General features: G+C 38.3%; 1 protein-coding gene across 6 annotated transcripts in view; it reads left to right on the top strand.

Annotated features, from left to right (window-relative positions):
* The window catches only part of SORCS2 (sortilin related VPS10 domain containing receptor 2), a 569,561-nt gene that overhangs the window by 537,316 nt on the left and 16,121 nt on the right, over positions 1–16,124 (top strand). For all 6 annotated transcript variants that reach the window (XM_080373393.1, XM_080373391.1, XM_080373389.1 and 3 more), the window contains exons 19-23: positions 2,350–2,536; positions 6,443–6,576; positions 7,893–8,016; positions 9,761–9,873; positions 11,490–11,615. In XM_080373393.1, the coding sequence (XP_080229519.1) occupies positions 2,350–2,536; positions 6,443–6,576; positions 7,893–8,016; positions 9,761–9,873; positions 11,490–11,615 (684 nt within the window). The remainder of the gene's footprint in view (positions 1–2,349; positions 2,537–6,442; positions 6,577–7,892; positions 8,017–9,760; positions 9,874–11,489; positions 11,616–16,124) is intronic.

Below are 16,124 nucleotides of genomic sequence, written 5' to 3'. Positions count from 1 at the left end.
AATTAAGTTACTGGGTTATGTGAATGCATGTCACTAGGTGCAGGAATGCCAGATGTCACGGAGTATAGAAAGCAGGCTTCCAGTATGTTCGGACAGTTTGCAAATGACATTAGAAATAATAATAATTTATAATATTTTTTTAGCAAAATATGTTGGTTGAATGTAATAATTTGGTGACAGTCATCTATTTTGCATGGAATTGGAAGCCTCAATTCCTTTTAAATTTAACTGCCTCTTCCCTCTGTGACTCTTGTTATCTCTCCACTGCTCTCTGTCTTTCCTAGTCATGGAAACAGAAATGCCTTGGTGTTTTGAAGACAGCATTCTCATATTTACAGTAGGGAAGCTATTAGTATAAAAATTAAGAGAAGCCGGCATCTACTGCCTTTCAACACTGGTTTCTGTCTCACCTGGAAAAAATATGCATGCATTCTTGTTAGCGTAAGAAAGAACAAACGAGAACTGTTTGCAAACTAATGTCATCTAGAGATTCCACTTACTGGCACATTGCTGGCAATAAGACATCTTTTTTGCTTTAAACTTTAATAACATATTACCTCCTCTACTAAATTCTACCCATCTGTTGTCAAAAGAAAGATGTTATTTGGAAAAAAAATACTCACAGTGAAGAAGCTTTCAAGGTCCTTTAAGTGTCTTGAAATATGGTGTTTAGGCACTTGATAACCCTACAGGTTCCTTATTAAGGGTATTCTTTTACATTATAAGCAATGCTCTTTCATCTGATAAAACATGGAAGAAAATCAACCAAACTGCAAAATCATAAAAGGAGGAAATAATATTATGTTTTCCTTTCCTTTGTAATACCAGGGTATGTAAGTTCTAGGCTAAGTTTCTTCCTTTGAATTTACGTTAGTGCTGCCTTTGGGGATGATATTTTGATACAAACCTATTTCAGAGAGTGGTTTATGGGGAAGTTAAAGTGATTTTTGAATACTTCGATGGGTATCAGTCTTTCTCTGCTCTGATGGCCATTCAGGTCACCTGACTAGCATATGGATGTATGTGTTCCTTTCCTAGAATCAATGAAGATTTTTAAACCAACACTATGATTTCACAATAGGGAGATTTTTCTACCAAGTCTGGCCCTGCAACCTGTTTTAATTGCATGACTGATGGCTGCGTACTGTGGCAAACAAGCAGAAACATACTGCTGACGACCAAGGAAGCAGGTCTTGCTAAGGGCAGTGCTGCCATTAGTATTGAACAAGTGTTGCTGCTCACAGCTAAAATGAATTTTCCTTTGACTACATCCACATCACCAGTCCACGTAGCACAGGCCTGACTTCTCTCCTGAGCAGCTACACTGTGACAGCATGAGTGATGGACATAAGTTTGTCATCTGATGGTAGTATCAGTCGTGCAGTATTTTAGGCCTGAGTTTAGGACGACGTTGTCATTTAAAGGAGCACTTAACAGAAGTGCAATGAATTATAAATTCTTTGAGATGTTTACCATGACAGATTTATTTGCCTTGACTTTTAAACCCTTTCCCAAACTCAGCTTGATAATCTCCTTCATTAAGCATCCATCTACTCTTGCAGTAGAGTATGCTAGTTCTAGACGTGCTGGTAACTCTGTAAAATAAAGTAGAACTCTACAAAGATCCCAGCTTAGATCCTGAAGGCCATACGGTTGACAGTCAGAGGGTATGGTTAGAAGGTGCTGTCAAAAATATCTAAACCAATTAATTTTACTTTATAATTGCATAGGCTAGAAGCTCACTGGATGAATGGTAATTTGCTAAATAACAATATTCAGTTGTTTGCAATCATATGAGCATCACTCCAGAACTTGGGGCTGCCCTGCACTGTTATGTTAGTTAACATCCACCTGCATTAAGACAAGGGTGGTGGTTTCTGTGTCATACAGCTTCTTTAGTGGTCTCAGGTATCTTATTTTAAGGTAGCACCTTACTGTGGAAATTTGAAATTGTCTCTATTAATGCACATGACATCTCTTGCACTACAGTATTTGCAAGGGGTCCTCAAACTTTTTAACCAGGGGGCCGGTGCACAGATGAAGTGGCAGGCAGTCATCTGCGGCTGCTTGGTTTCTCCCCCACCCTGGCGGGGGTGGGGGCGGGAGGGTCTGTAAATACCAGGGGACGGATTGAGGACCCTGGGGGGCCGTATCCGGCCCATGGGCCGTAGTTTGAGGACCCCTGATCTTTGCCATGGGTGTAGTGGTTTTACTGCAACTATTGCAATTGAGTCAAAAAATCTGGATGGGCTGGAAATGCTGTTGTTATTCAGAAAATGGTTATAATCGTGTGTCCTCTCTATTTTGGTTCTGGCCATTGAAAATATTTTTTATATATTTTCCTTTTAGGGTGATATATTGAATACCAAATACCAGGTAGATCTTGGAGATGGCTTTAAGGCGATATATGTGAACCTTACAATGACTGGAGAACCCATCCGTCACCACTATGAAAATCCTGGGATTTACCGTGTCTCGGTGAAGGCTGAGAATGTGGCTGGCCATGATGAGGCTGTGGTATTCGTCCAAGTCAACTGTAAATCAGCTTTTTAGTTTTCTTACTGTGTAAAAACCTCATGAAAACTATGAAGTAGTAAAGAAAATTACTAGCCACATTTAGGAAAAATGCATATTTTATCAGTAACCTCACGCAGTCTTGCCGTGCTGTATGTTTTCAATGCAGAGGCTTGTAAACCTAATGTGTTAGCAGGTCAGAGTTACTTTTGTTTGGATTTGTGAGAAGGATGGTGTGTTAATCTTTTAAACTGCAAGCATGTCTCAGTTGAAATCTTAGGTCTGATCCACCTTCTTGACTCAAGACCCCATTGGCAGTCTTAGCAGCTAAAATTGAGAAATTCAAGCTATGTCTTTTTAGGAGCTTCTAGGTTCTGTGAGAAGCAAGTGAACAGATGTGTTGAGAAATATGTGAGCTTTTGTATGATTTTAGAAAAGAATTAAAAGCTCAGCGTTTCTGGAAGTCAGGGTACTTACTAAAGTACTAGGATTTAGATTTTAGGTAGGTAGTTCTCACAAAGTTTTAAAGTAGTACTTGGGTAGAACTTCGTGTTGGTAGGCGCTATTACTTGACTTGGGCCTCCTCCCTCTCCTTAATTAAGACCTAAAACCCCCTATCAAATAGATCTAAAAGAATAGCACAGCACGGGGAATATCATGCACTATTGCAAGCTTAATGTACCTCAGTCATCTCATAATTGAAATGAAGAAGGAAACTCATAACTGGAACTGAATTTGCCACTTCCTTTGAGATTCAAGACAGCTATTGCTCTGCCTGTTTTCAGCCTGTTTTCAGATGTGTCAAGAAATCAGAAACAAGTAACATCAAAAGAAAGGAAACTCATCTTGCATTCCTCAGGTGTCTGTTTCTCTCAGTTGTGAGTGGTGTGTCTTTCAGCCTAATCCCAAAGCAACAGAAATCATTGGAGCTGCGCACAAGGCTGTGCACAGATCTGTGTGCTTTATGTCAGCCTGCCTAGTGACTGCTGTTATTTATGTATTTTGCTATTCAGAGTCCTTGAGACCTGAGTTTCTAGTTCTGCTTTGTTTAGCAGATGGAGCCCAATCCATTAATGGTAATGGCGAATCTCCCACTAAAATCAAATGGAATGGGTTAGAATCAAATTCTCCACCTCAGTTTCATTATCTGTTTCTTTGTTGTGTTTGTTTTTTAAATCATTTAACAACACCAGGAAGCCCAGACAAATTACTTAGGGCTTCACTGTTACTTTTTAGGAGTTTCTAGGTGCTGAGAAATAGATAAAGCACAGGAACAGTAGATCTCTACAAGCAATGAACAGCAAAATACTGTGTAACATCTTTTTCTCCAAGGAGAACTCATTCAGAGAATGACTACCACTAGCAAGCCCTGATCAAGAGCGGAACTACTGCTCTCTCCAAACGTGCTTCTGGTGTGGCCTACATCAGAATAAACGTTAAAAATGATAGATGTAGATTGTGGTTTATGCAGTGGATTTGCAAACTGCAGAAACCAGAGGTATTTTTCACAAGTAAAATGCCTGGTGCATTAAGACAACTTTGGTAATGAAGTGCAGAGGCAGCAGAGCACTGAAGCAGATATGATCCATTCCTGAGCTTGTTCATGGTTGCTGCACATGGTCCAGAAGACCCACGGAAGCATGTTACCCAGCTCACTTGAATAAATGTTTTCTGTGTGATTTGCTCTGTTTAATTTTTTAGGTAAATCACAAGATTTGGAAGAAATTAGCTGACACTAATTAAACTGCAATTTCTACATTCTAGAGAAACACTAATAGCTGTTCAGAGACATTTTTCACTGTGAAATACCATGAAAGCAGATATGTCCGTAGAGTCCTGCTTTCACTCCATCTCCAGCTGATGTATTCCCAGGGAATTTTTTCAGGGACAAATGGTAAAGGGAATACATCTCAGTCCTGCCAAGTTCTGTTATTGTGAAATGCCCTGTAATGCAGAACAATTATATGGATTTTGGTCTGTCATCCAGATTATGCCTTCTAATCCAGATCACCCAATCTACAAATTGTTAATGAACTGTAAGAGAAATTAGAGCAAGTCTAATAGTTAAATGTCAGTAGGTAAAGCAGAATAAAAAGAAAAGAAGAATTAGTCATACATTTTCTTTTTCATGAAAACATTATCTCTATAGTGTGTGTTTATTCAGGGAGCTTTGAAACCTGTACTGAAATTGTAGCTTTGTTAAATGGAAATTGTGTAAATCAATTTCATTCCTAATTGTACACACTTAAGGGTGCTATGAAGCTTGTTCAAATGCATTGTGGAATTGTGTGACTGAGAAAAGCATTAAAACTCGCAATAATTATTTTTAGCTCTTTACTATATAGAGGTATGGCAAACATGACATAACTCATCATTCAAGTATCGAACAACTTCCCCCCTAAAAATTTTGGAAAAGAAAGTAACTTGTTTCAGGAGTAAAACCATATCTCAAAATTATTAGTTTCCTCTGGGAAAATGTAAATTTATGGTAAAATCAAAAGAGTGATGCGGATCCCACTAGACCTCTTTAATTTGCCTCATCAGAAGGAAAATTTGTTTCTAGGATGAACAAATTTAACGGAATTTCTACAACTTCTGCATTTTCCTCAAGACACTATCAACAGGAGGTCAGTTTAACTCTTTTTCAGTAAAGAAGGTATTGAAGAAACCATTTTTTTAAGCACCCAACGTGTCTTGAATTCACATAGGTGGTTAAAGAGTCATTGGAGAAAACGCAGAATGAAAGTAGAGCCTTGCACTCGGATGAAGTAGCACACAGCCCGATTGAAGTAAGGTGGAAAAGGAAGGTGTGCACGGCTCAAACAACTTGCTCTCAAAGAAGTTCAATCAGTTTAGTCAAAGTGAATTGGAAGTGAACAGATAATGACTGGGTTCATGAAAGAGAGTAAGGGGAAGTCTTAGGACCAGTGTTAATTACCTTTAAGTCTGCACCGAGATGCAAAAACTTTGAATGAGGTAAAAGATATTGTAGAATGGAACAAAACTGGATGGGTTAGTATTCATTCTCTGTAACGAACGCATGTGGGACCATAAAGTGGTATCCTGGGTAGATGGTGCATCTGAAGTTGAGAAATTCTGTTATCACAGTATACTATTATAAAGCTTTTACCTTCAGACATTCTGAAAAAGATATACTTGGAAACCTCTGAGGGAAAGATTTTCTTTCAATAAAGTTACTCTACTATGAGGCAAAATACAACATTAAGAAACAGATAAAATCCTTGTAATGATGCATTTCTTTTATACAATAATAAAGTTTATAGCCTTCGTAGGCAAAAGTTCAGAAAGGAATAAACTTACTCTAAGGCACATTTTTAGAGTGCAGAGGTTATCTATTTTGATTTGCAAATAAATGCTCCCCTGATGTATGCATCTATTTTAAAGCATGCATTAATGAGGGTTTATGTGTGGTGTGAGCCTAACAGCTGATATTTTATAATGAAAATTAGTAGTCAGCAACATTCTTTCTCAGTTTCTGCTTTTCCCTTAGCAATTTGAGATTTGCTAGATTTCTATTCATTTGATCTTTTATTACTTAAAAAAAAAAACAACAAAAAAAAAACAGCTGAGATTGCCTTTTCCACTTTTTAACTGGGATATTTACTTATGTTTTCTACAATTTGACATGCACCAGAAAAACCCCATAGTGATCAGAGATGTGCATTTTGGTGATCGTATCATTGTTCTAGGATTTGAGGGGAGGTGGGGTGGGGGGAGGTTATGGGGGGGTTGGTTGAAATTAAGTCCTACCAATTATGCACGTAACTTTTCAACGCAGATGTAAAAGCAAGAGGTAGGGAAAAATAAATTCAGGACCTTACGGTGTGCAAATGAGAGGCTTTGGGGGAAAGAGGTATTAATAAATTGATAGATACTTGTTGAATGATATTTTGGGAACTTTTTTCAGCTCCACTGCAAGCTTTAAATTTAGAAGTGGTTCCAGTCGTTGGGAGAAACCAGGAGGTGAACCTGACAGCCATCATACTGCCTAAGAATCCTAATTTGACAGTCTTCTACTGGTGGATAGGAAACAATCTTCAGGTACATGAATGGTTTTGACTGAGATTATTTTCAATCTCTTTCCAGTAAAGATTGGGTGACACCTTTTACTTTCACAGAAATACTACTGTGTTGCATGTCTTCTTTTAGCCGATTTTTCATTCCAAATAGCCAGTTGTGTCTGGTGGCAAACAGTATCTAAATTCCTCTGTTTTATCACATACATTTAAGGTATTGATTTCCCTTTATTGCTACTTATGTGGAAATGGAAATTTGCCTTCTAGAATTGGTTTGATTTTCTAAACTATTATCTTCGGGGGGGGATGACAAAAATGTATTCTATTTCATTACCTGTGGAAAAAAAAAACTTGTGGAGGGGGATACATTTGGGATCGAATGATGAAACGTGGATTTATGCACTTCCATGTTGATAATTTGAGTACTGTAGATTTAAGTGCTGTACAAAAATATATATTTGTTGTATAGATAAATACTTACTGGGAGTCTAAAGTAAACTGGCATATCAAAAATACCTGGGATATCAAAACAGTGAGAGCACTCAGACAGTGTAGTGATATTCATTTGGAGACAGCAAGTCTAGATAAGTGTGTCCTAAAGCAATGAATATCCAAATATTTCTATTAAAATATTTCTTGTCTAGCTGGGTTAACTTCTTTTAAGGTAGTTCTTTCAATAACAGATAAGTAAAATATTTTCTATATGAGGAAGACTAAGTATGACAGGAATGCTTCAGATAAGTGCAATGAACTTTGTTCTTGTAAATGTGCTGTGTACCGTAATCCCAGTCTGTATCTGTTCATCATTATTGACTTTGCCATTGCTAGAGCAGGCAGTGCAGATCAATGTAGTCTTGTGAAGGGGGCTGTAATTCATACGGATGTGGCCAGGGAACAGAATATCTCAGCTCCACTTTGGAGGTTATGGTGGACTGGTGCACCCTCATGGGTCATGCCTTAAATTGTCAGAATTAATCCTTTTGACCCTGGCATACCCTACATTTTTTGAGGGAAATGACTTGCTTGATACTATCTTGTAGAGATTGTTTAGGCTGCCTCAAAATCCATTTATTTCAGTGGGATCTGATTGCAATTTAATTAACGATTATTCTACAAGAAATATTCGCCCCATCTGGCAGTTATTCTGATTACAAAGGATCCATGTATGGAAAGAAATATCCTATACTGAAAATGGCAATATAACAAGTTGATAATATGTTGATTAATTTAGTAATATGTGTGAAACCTTTTTTGCTAATATTTTTAATGACAGTTTCTTCAGACAGTTTTCTCATGGGTCTTGCTGAAATTCTATTTTCACCTTTTCATTGGTTTTTAAAGCCACTCCTTACACTGGAGAGTTTTCTGGTGATGAAGTTTGCTGAGACAGGTGACATCAGAGTTACAGTGCAAGCTTCCTGTGGGAGCTCCATGCTTCAGGACTCAAAAGTTGTCCACGTTTTTGGTGAGAGGTTACTCTTGTTAATTTTTTATTTGTTTCATGTGTACTTGTATCTTATACCTCTTAAACCAGCCCTGACACAACTGAACCTGTCGTAAAATTATATTTAATGCCACGTTTAATTCTTAAAATTAGAGGGATGTACTGTCACTATGTAATTCCATAAAGTTGAACAGTGTGACTGGGTGGAAGATTTCATCTGAAACATTTTGTTTCTTTATTTTAAATGTTATGGTGGTTCCCGAATGCTGTATGTAGCAACAGTGATTCAGTAGTATTTTGGCCTATGGCTAGAAAGTTTCTTAAAATTTCTAAGTAGTGTAAATACTTCTGGAAAAAAAAATAATATGTGTATGCCTCCAGCATTAAAAACAATGTGAAATATTTGCCTTTTATCACAATATATCACTGTTCCTTTGATGTTTATCTGAGAGTTTGGATCAAGTATAGCTCTACTGTAATTATTGAATAACCCTTCAGCTCTTGTCTCACATTGTGCCCTGGTGTGTTTTATTGTGTTTTATAATATGGTGACACGGCATAATAAACTGTGAAAAATGTAGTGCAGACAAATTATTTACATTTGTATTTATGCTGTCACATGTGGGAATTGTGATAAGTGAAAAAGCTTCTTTTAAATGCAGAGCTAAAAGCCTTGAGATATTGGGAAATAAACAACATGATACATCTCTATTGTCTGAAGAAGATTCTGTTATTTTTGCTTTTAGTATACTTATTAATTTAAAATAATGGTGAAAACCACACTCAGGCTAAATTGAGCTTTTATGAACCTTCTCCTTTCGTAAGATAAATGGATTTAATGTTTATGCTACCACTTAGGAGTGCATCCACTTTTTTAGAAATCGAAAAAGTATAACCCTCTTAGTCTGTCTGGATCAATGACTTTGACTTTCAAAAATTCCTTCTGCTCTTAATGTTGACCACTCCTGATACAATGAGCAAGAGAGTACTGGCCATGAGGGAAATAAAGAAACCTTTGGGAAAGAACTGCATTAAGATACAATTCTCTTGGAAGTGTTGGGGAGGCCAGGTTTGACTCATGCATTCCAGAGGGTCTCTTTGCTTTGCATTAAGTTCTCTGGGTGTTTGTCCAAGAAGACTATATGGAGAATGGGAAGATTTTAGAGACTGTTTGCTGAGGAACAGCCCATTTCTAGTATTTCAGGTATTTTCAACATTATCCAGAGAAATGTTGTGGGTGTGTCTTGTTTTTATTTTTTCAAAGAGGGCAGTACTTAGCATTTTTCATATAATTTCTGTTCTTATTTTCACAGCTAGTTTATGGAGTATGTATTCATATTACGTGAAAAACAGGAACACGTAATGAGCAAACCCCATATGCTTATGATTCTGTAAGAATAAAATCCATTGGTGCATTCCCATTACAAATCAAAGAAATCAACCATGTCTGTGTAGTGTATTGTCCTAAGGAAAAATTATTGGGAAGGTTATGACTCCAGAGCATGGATGTAAATCTGCTTTGCCTTTAGGCACAGATTTGATGGTGACAAAAAATACAGAAAGAAATTGAATGACTGACAGGAGTGTACTATTGTTCCATGCAAGAGTAAACACAGAGCAGTGGGGCCCCTAGATACCGCAGTGCTGCACAGCAAATAATGCAAAATATATATTTTCAGCTTTCATTTTTACAAAACTGTTTTTGCAGCCTGGTTTGTTACTTGTTCAAAAATGTTTCTTTTTCTCTTTCTTTTTTTTTTTCTAGATCATTTTCATGTTCTTCCTCTGAAGTTTACTAAGCACCTGGACATGTACAACCCTGACATACCAGAGTGGAGGGAAGACATAGGGCGGGTAGTAACACGACTTCTTGCAAAGGTGCTCTTTCAGATTGCTCGTAAAATGTTCCCTGGCCAGTCATAAAGCTTGAAGGTTAAGTTAATGCCTTCTCATTTAGAAAAAACTAGGCAGAGCAAAATAATACAGTGAGCCTCATGAGCCACATTTCAAACAAGTTTGAGCCTAGTGTAGCTTTGATGTACAGACTCCAGATGATGATATTGTTGAATAGACAGTTTAGGTCCAACACAGCCTAATTGGCAATTAATGCTAAATATTGTTCTCTAGGATTAGGGATATAGACATATTGGCAAATAGTGCTGACTCTAAAGCAGGAAGAGTAGCTTAAATGTGATATATTTAGAAGTTAAGCAAAGATGCTGTGCAAAGTAAAAGACATAGTCTTAGTGTAAAAACAAAGCAGAAAGAAAGAATTCATGCCAGTTACGTAACTTTGAAAATTATTTATAATATATAGGGGTACCATTAATACAGCTGGCTTTTTAGATCATGTTCACAAAACAAATGTGGATTCGGAGCAGCTGAATCCTGCAAGTTAAATCAAGTACAAAGCCATGCAGCAAGACTGTGAGATAAGTAAAGAGAACCCCATGAAAACTGTGAGCTCTAGAGCTGTGCTCTTCAGGTACACACAATGCCAGCAACCGGGTGTGCACCCACCACCAGCATTTGTGAGGACAGTAGCACTTACATGCAGGTTGATAATTTATTTAAAATATTGACTTTTCCTGGATTTGTAGTGGTGCAAATCAGGTTCTGGAATTTTGACTTTATACCATTTCCTGCCTTCTTTTTAAGGTTCACATCAAATGTCAAATTAAAGTAATTTCCCACTTTTCTCAACTTAAACCCATTCCATAACCTGTCAGTCAAACAAATATTTTCCTCCATTATAAAATAGCTCTTGCATTTTAATAATTACTGAATCATTTGCAAAAGAATATGAGCAATTTAATGGAATGCCAGAATCGGTTTGAGAAAGCCTATGGGAAGTGCCCAGGGTGCTGTCATTAGAATTGTGTGGCTGCATAAAATAGACATGGAGGAATTTGGGACTAAACCCAAAATTTGCACAAACTATTTTTAAAAGGGAAGCACTTATCTTTCAGTGGGGGATGCAGGTATTCATTACAATTTCAGGAACTGAACCTAGGTGCTCTTAGTATCACCCTGGAAGAATTCTCTCTGCCCATTAAACACTAATGGAAATGTAGCCTCCCTAAGTTAGAGTTAACTGAAATTAATATGCCCTTCTAAGTCTACTAAGTGTCTGAATGGCCTGCAAAGGATCCTAAATCCCTTAGGAATTTGTTTAATGTTATGCTAAAAATGTACAACCATTGCAGAACTTTACTAAAACTATATGCCCACATCATTTTACTTCTTTCCATGATGCCCCTAAATCACTCTAATATGCTAATAATGCTTAGCTGTTCCACTCTTCAAAGAGCAGTTCACATTTCAGTTGATTTATGTTTGGCTTTGTCCATGGTTTAGCTTCTGGTGAAATCCCCTCTAAAGATTAAGGATCTTAACACCAAAGACCAAAATACACACATGGAGCTACTGAAGTATTTTCTACAAAATATAAAGAACGCTGTTCTGTAATTTGCCACATGCCTTTGTCTTCACAGGAAACCAATATACCCAAAGAAACACTCATGACAGTTGTGAAACCTGGTCTACCCACAACAGCTGACTTACATGTGCTACTACCAGCAAACCAACCAAAAAGGAAGAGAAGTGTAACTAGTGATAAGGTAACCAGAGCAATGTATGTCTGGTTAGGACAGTCTTCATTCTGTTTTCCAATCAGTGGCTGTAGTCTCATTGTCTTCGTGTGAAATTTCAAGGTGTTCCCTACCTATGTAAAGATCTTATTCCCACCTGACAAAATACACATAAAAACTAGCAACAGCTACGTCTGCTGTGTTTGACAGTGTATAGACCAGCATAATCTAGCGCTTACTGGTGTTAGTGTATTTCTCAAGAATAATTATTATCAATCTGCTTTTAAAATATGGAACAATAGTGATGGCATATCAGTCTGTGAAGATCCAGTAGAGCAGAGTCTTTTTAGAACATTGATACTTCTAAAGAGGGACAAACTGTCTCTGCACTGTCTTCAGAAGCAAATTAGATTTCAGGTCAAACAGAAACAGAACCTTCATAGCTGACCTATAATGTAAAGAGCATCAAGCAGGTAGTTTCTAACTTTATGAGCAAATGTCCTTTTCAATTGGCAAGAAACAAATATAGTTATACAGGAACGGAAACCAGACATTAGTTTCTCCCTGCTTATTTCCAAACCATATTTCTTCCATAATAAAAGATCTTATGCCAGCTGAAAATCAGAAGACAGTTTTGCACTTACAATTTACGATATTTGTCCTTTTGCTGTGATAGGGAAGGAACAGATCCCAACTCTGGGACTGTATCTTGTGGTTCAAGCCCTGCAAGTCACAAAGAAACACAATGTAAGGTATCATTAATTTTGAAGGGCATTTTACAACTTTTTGAGACAAGGTCACGGTATACAAAGGGCTGGACAATTGTGTAATAAGATACTCTTCATAGTAACACAAAAGCAGTAGATTGTATTGGACTTGATGGGGAACACTTTGGAAGATCCAAAGGGGTATGTTGAAGTTGTCCAAGTACTTGAACAGGTGTCTTTAAAATGCACAGAGTACCGTGTAAATGCCAAAACTTTTCTGCTTTATGGTAAAGCCAAACCATTACTGTTCTTCCTCTGTAATTACAGTGGGAATTCATGGGAGTCTGAAATGCTGATAATGTTGCAGGAAATGGTTAATTTGGTTAATTTTAGCAGGTTGTTTCTTTAGTAGAGTGCCATTCATTAACTAAAACTTTCAGTCAGGTGAGTATTACCACTTCAAAATTATTTACATCTTTCCACTTCTTGAAGTAAGGTGCAGCTTCTAAAGGAAATTCTTCATTCTGAGCCTATATGGCATGGATGTCTTTAATAATTTAAGGGAACTGATGGTGATAGATTCTTAGTTTGTGCAAACATTTTATTTCAGTACAAAGTGTTATGCATATTAGTTCCCTTTAAGTCTCAACTCTTACATTAGCACTGTGCTTCAAGGAAGCTTAAAGTATATCATCAATTACAATCAATGCTGTCTCAAGGATTTTTTCATGTTTGTGTATGAAATATCCTATCCTGTGAGTTACTCCAACACATAAAGAAAAATAATCATATGTTGCAAATTATTTGGAAAACCTCATGTTCAGTGAGGCTATGGGGAAATTACAGTAGTTTAGAAGGTCACAGTTTCTGTGCCAAGTAGTCCTCCAGTAAGACCTTGCAAATGTTTTTGGAAACTGGAGGAGCACTGAAAGGTGAAAGTAATTGTATAATCTGGATAATAGATGTACGTTTCTGACATTATTAGGGTAGACCAGGTAAGACCAGTTGTGGTTGGGGATTATATGTATGGAAATAGCAAATGTGGTACAACCCACATTTGGTTGGAGCAGGAACAAGGGAGACAGCAGCAATTACAGCAGCCTATGTTCTTCAATGATAAAAAATCAGGTTCTTTAGTATCACATTTCAACACTGATGGGTTTCGAGAGTATAGTGCTGTAGAGCCAGTCTTCTAGTGCCAGCTGCCTAAATTTCTATTTTTATATTATTGCTAGGGGACACTACTTTAGCTCTTGACATGTGCATATAAATTTGTTGTTTTAGAATTTAATGGCACAACTTTTGATAAAATACATGTTGTATCAGAATCCACTGCGACTCGAGAAATATCCTGAAAATATACCCTATGTAAATAAACTTAGAAGCAGTAGTTAGTTAAGTCAATAGGACAATAGTCATAGTGTCACTTGTTTAAAGGTTCATTACATTATCTTCTCTTACCAAAAGAGAATCCTGAAGGTCTCCATCATTTTTCACTGGAAGAATGTGCTTTGTCATGCTGCTAGTGCCAGTTCTCAAGGTCAGTGTTGTGACACCACTGTGAGGACTCGTCAATACAGAACGTTTCCTGCATGTTTGCAAGAGATATCCTTGAAATCTTAATTCAAACATAGCTATGAAACATCTTCCCTTAAAGAGAACCTATTTGTCCTTGGCTGAAAACCTTTTACATTGGGGATATTATGTGATTTCAGAAGGATTGTTAAAAGCAATAATTTCTTGATCAGGTAGAGAACACCTACTTGATGGAGTTTGTGTTGGTATTTTACATGGAGTGTTATGATGTGATGCTATTTATTAAGTTAGTCATCTAGAATAGGAGTCTTACTGAAAAAAGTAGCCAGCAATAAGAAAGATCGCAAGTAAGTTGGCAGCATAGTGGTAGGAGCCCTTTGGATAATTCTGAAATTTGATTCCATTCTGACAAAAGCCCCTTTCTTTTCAAAGCCCTGATAGAATTAGATCTGGCCAGGGGCATCAAGGACACAATAAAAGCTTCTATATGTATGTCAGTGATAAAAGGAAGACTAGGGAAAATGTGGGCCCTCTCCCAAAGGAAATGGGAGACCTTGTTACCTGGGACATGGAGAAGGCTGAGATACTCAATGACTTTTTTGCCTTAGTTTTCAACAACAAATGTTCCAGCCATAATGCCCAAGTCACAGAAGGCAAAGGCAGGGACTGGGAGAATGAAGAATTGCTCACTATAGGAGAAAATCAGGTTCAAGACCATCTAAGAACCTGAAGGTGCACAAGTCCATGGGACCTGATGGGATGCAGCCACAGGCCCTGAGGGAACTGACAGATGAAGTAGCCAAGCCACTGTTCATCATACTTGAGAAGTTGTGGCAGTCTGGTGAAGTTCTCACTGACTGGAAAAGGGGAAACATAACCCCTATTTTTAAGAAAGGAAATTAAGGAAGACCTCGGAAATTGTAGGCCAGTCAGTCTTACCTCTGTGCTGGCAAGATCGTGGAGCAGATCCTCCAGCTGGTAACAGCCAACATGGCTTCACTAAGGGAAAATTGTGCCTGACAAATCTGGTGGCCTTCTATGGTGGTGTTACAGCTTTGATGGATAAGGGAAGAGCAACTGAAGTCATATACCTGGACGTGTGCAAAGCTTTTGACACTGTTCCACAAAGCATCTTTGTCTTTAAACTGGACAGACATGGATTTGACAAGTGGATCATTTGATGGATAAGGAATTGGCTGGATAGTGGCACTCAAAAAGTTGTGGTCAATGGGTTGATGTACAAGTGGAGATAAGTGATGAGTGGGATTCCTCTGGGGTCCATACTCACACCAGTGCTGTTCAACATCTTTGTCAGTGATGTGGACAATGGGATTGAGTGCCCTCAACGGGTTTTCCAACAACACCAAGCTGAGTGGTGCAGTCAACACACTGGACGGAAAGAATGTCATCCAGAGGGACCTTGGCAGGCTTGAGAGGCAGGCCTATGTGAACCTCATGAAGTCCAACAAGGCCAAGTAGAAGGTCCTGCATGTGGGTCAGGGCAACCCCCAGTATCAATACAGCCTGGGCAGAGAATGGATTGAGAGAAGTCCTGAGGAGAAGGACTTGGGAGTGCTGGTGGGTGAAAAGCACAACATGGTCTGACGGTGTGCATTTGTAGCCCAACCGAATCCTGGGCTGCATTTAAAGAAGTGTGGCCAGCAGGTCAAAGGAAGTGATTATTCCCCTTTACTTGGCTCTTGTGACACCACACCAGGAGTACTACATTCACCTCTGTGACCCCTAGGATAAAATGGACATGGACCTGTTGAAATGAGTCCAGAGGAGGGCCACAAAGATGATCAGAAAGCTGGAGGACCTCTCCTATGAAGACAGGCTGAAAGAGTTGGAGTTGTTCAGTCTGGAGAAGAGAAGACTCTGGGGAGACTTTGTAGCTGCCTTCCAGTGCCTAAAGGGGGACTAAAAGAAAGCTGGAGAGGGACTTTTTGCAAGGGCATGTAGTGATAGGACAAGGGGTAATGGCTTTAAGCTGAAAGAGCATAGAATTATATTAGATATTAAGAAGAAATTCTTTAGTGTGAGGGTGGTGAGGCACTGGCACAGGTTGCCCAGAGCAGCTTTGGATGCCCCATCCCTGGAACTGTTCAAGGCCAGGCTGGATGGGGCTTGGAGCAACCTGGTCTAGTGGAAGGTGTCCCTGCCCATGGCAGGGGGCTTGCAACTAGGTGATCTTTAATGTCCCTTCCAACCCAAACCGTTCTATGAATCTATGAAATTTATACATCTAGAAATAAAACCTGACTGTGATTTAACCTGTTTTTAAGAACACAGCAAT

This window comes from Falco punctatus, assembly GCF_963210335.1.
Source record: "Falco punctatus genome assembly, chromosome: 1".
In the NCBI taxonomy this organism is placed as follows: Eukaryota; Metazoa; Chordata; class Aves; order Falconiformes; family Falconidae; genus Falco; species Falco punctatus.
This window is presented reverse-complemented; position numbering and strand designations above follow the sequence as displayed.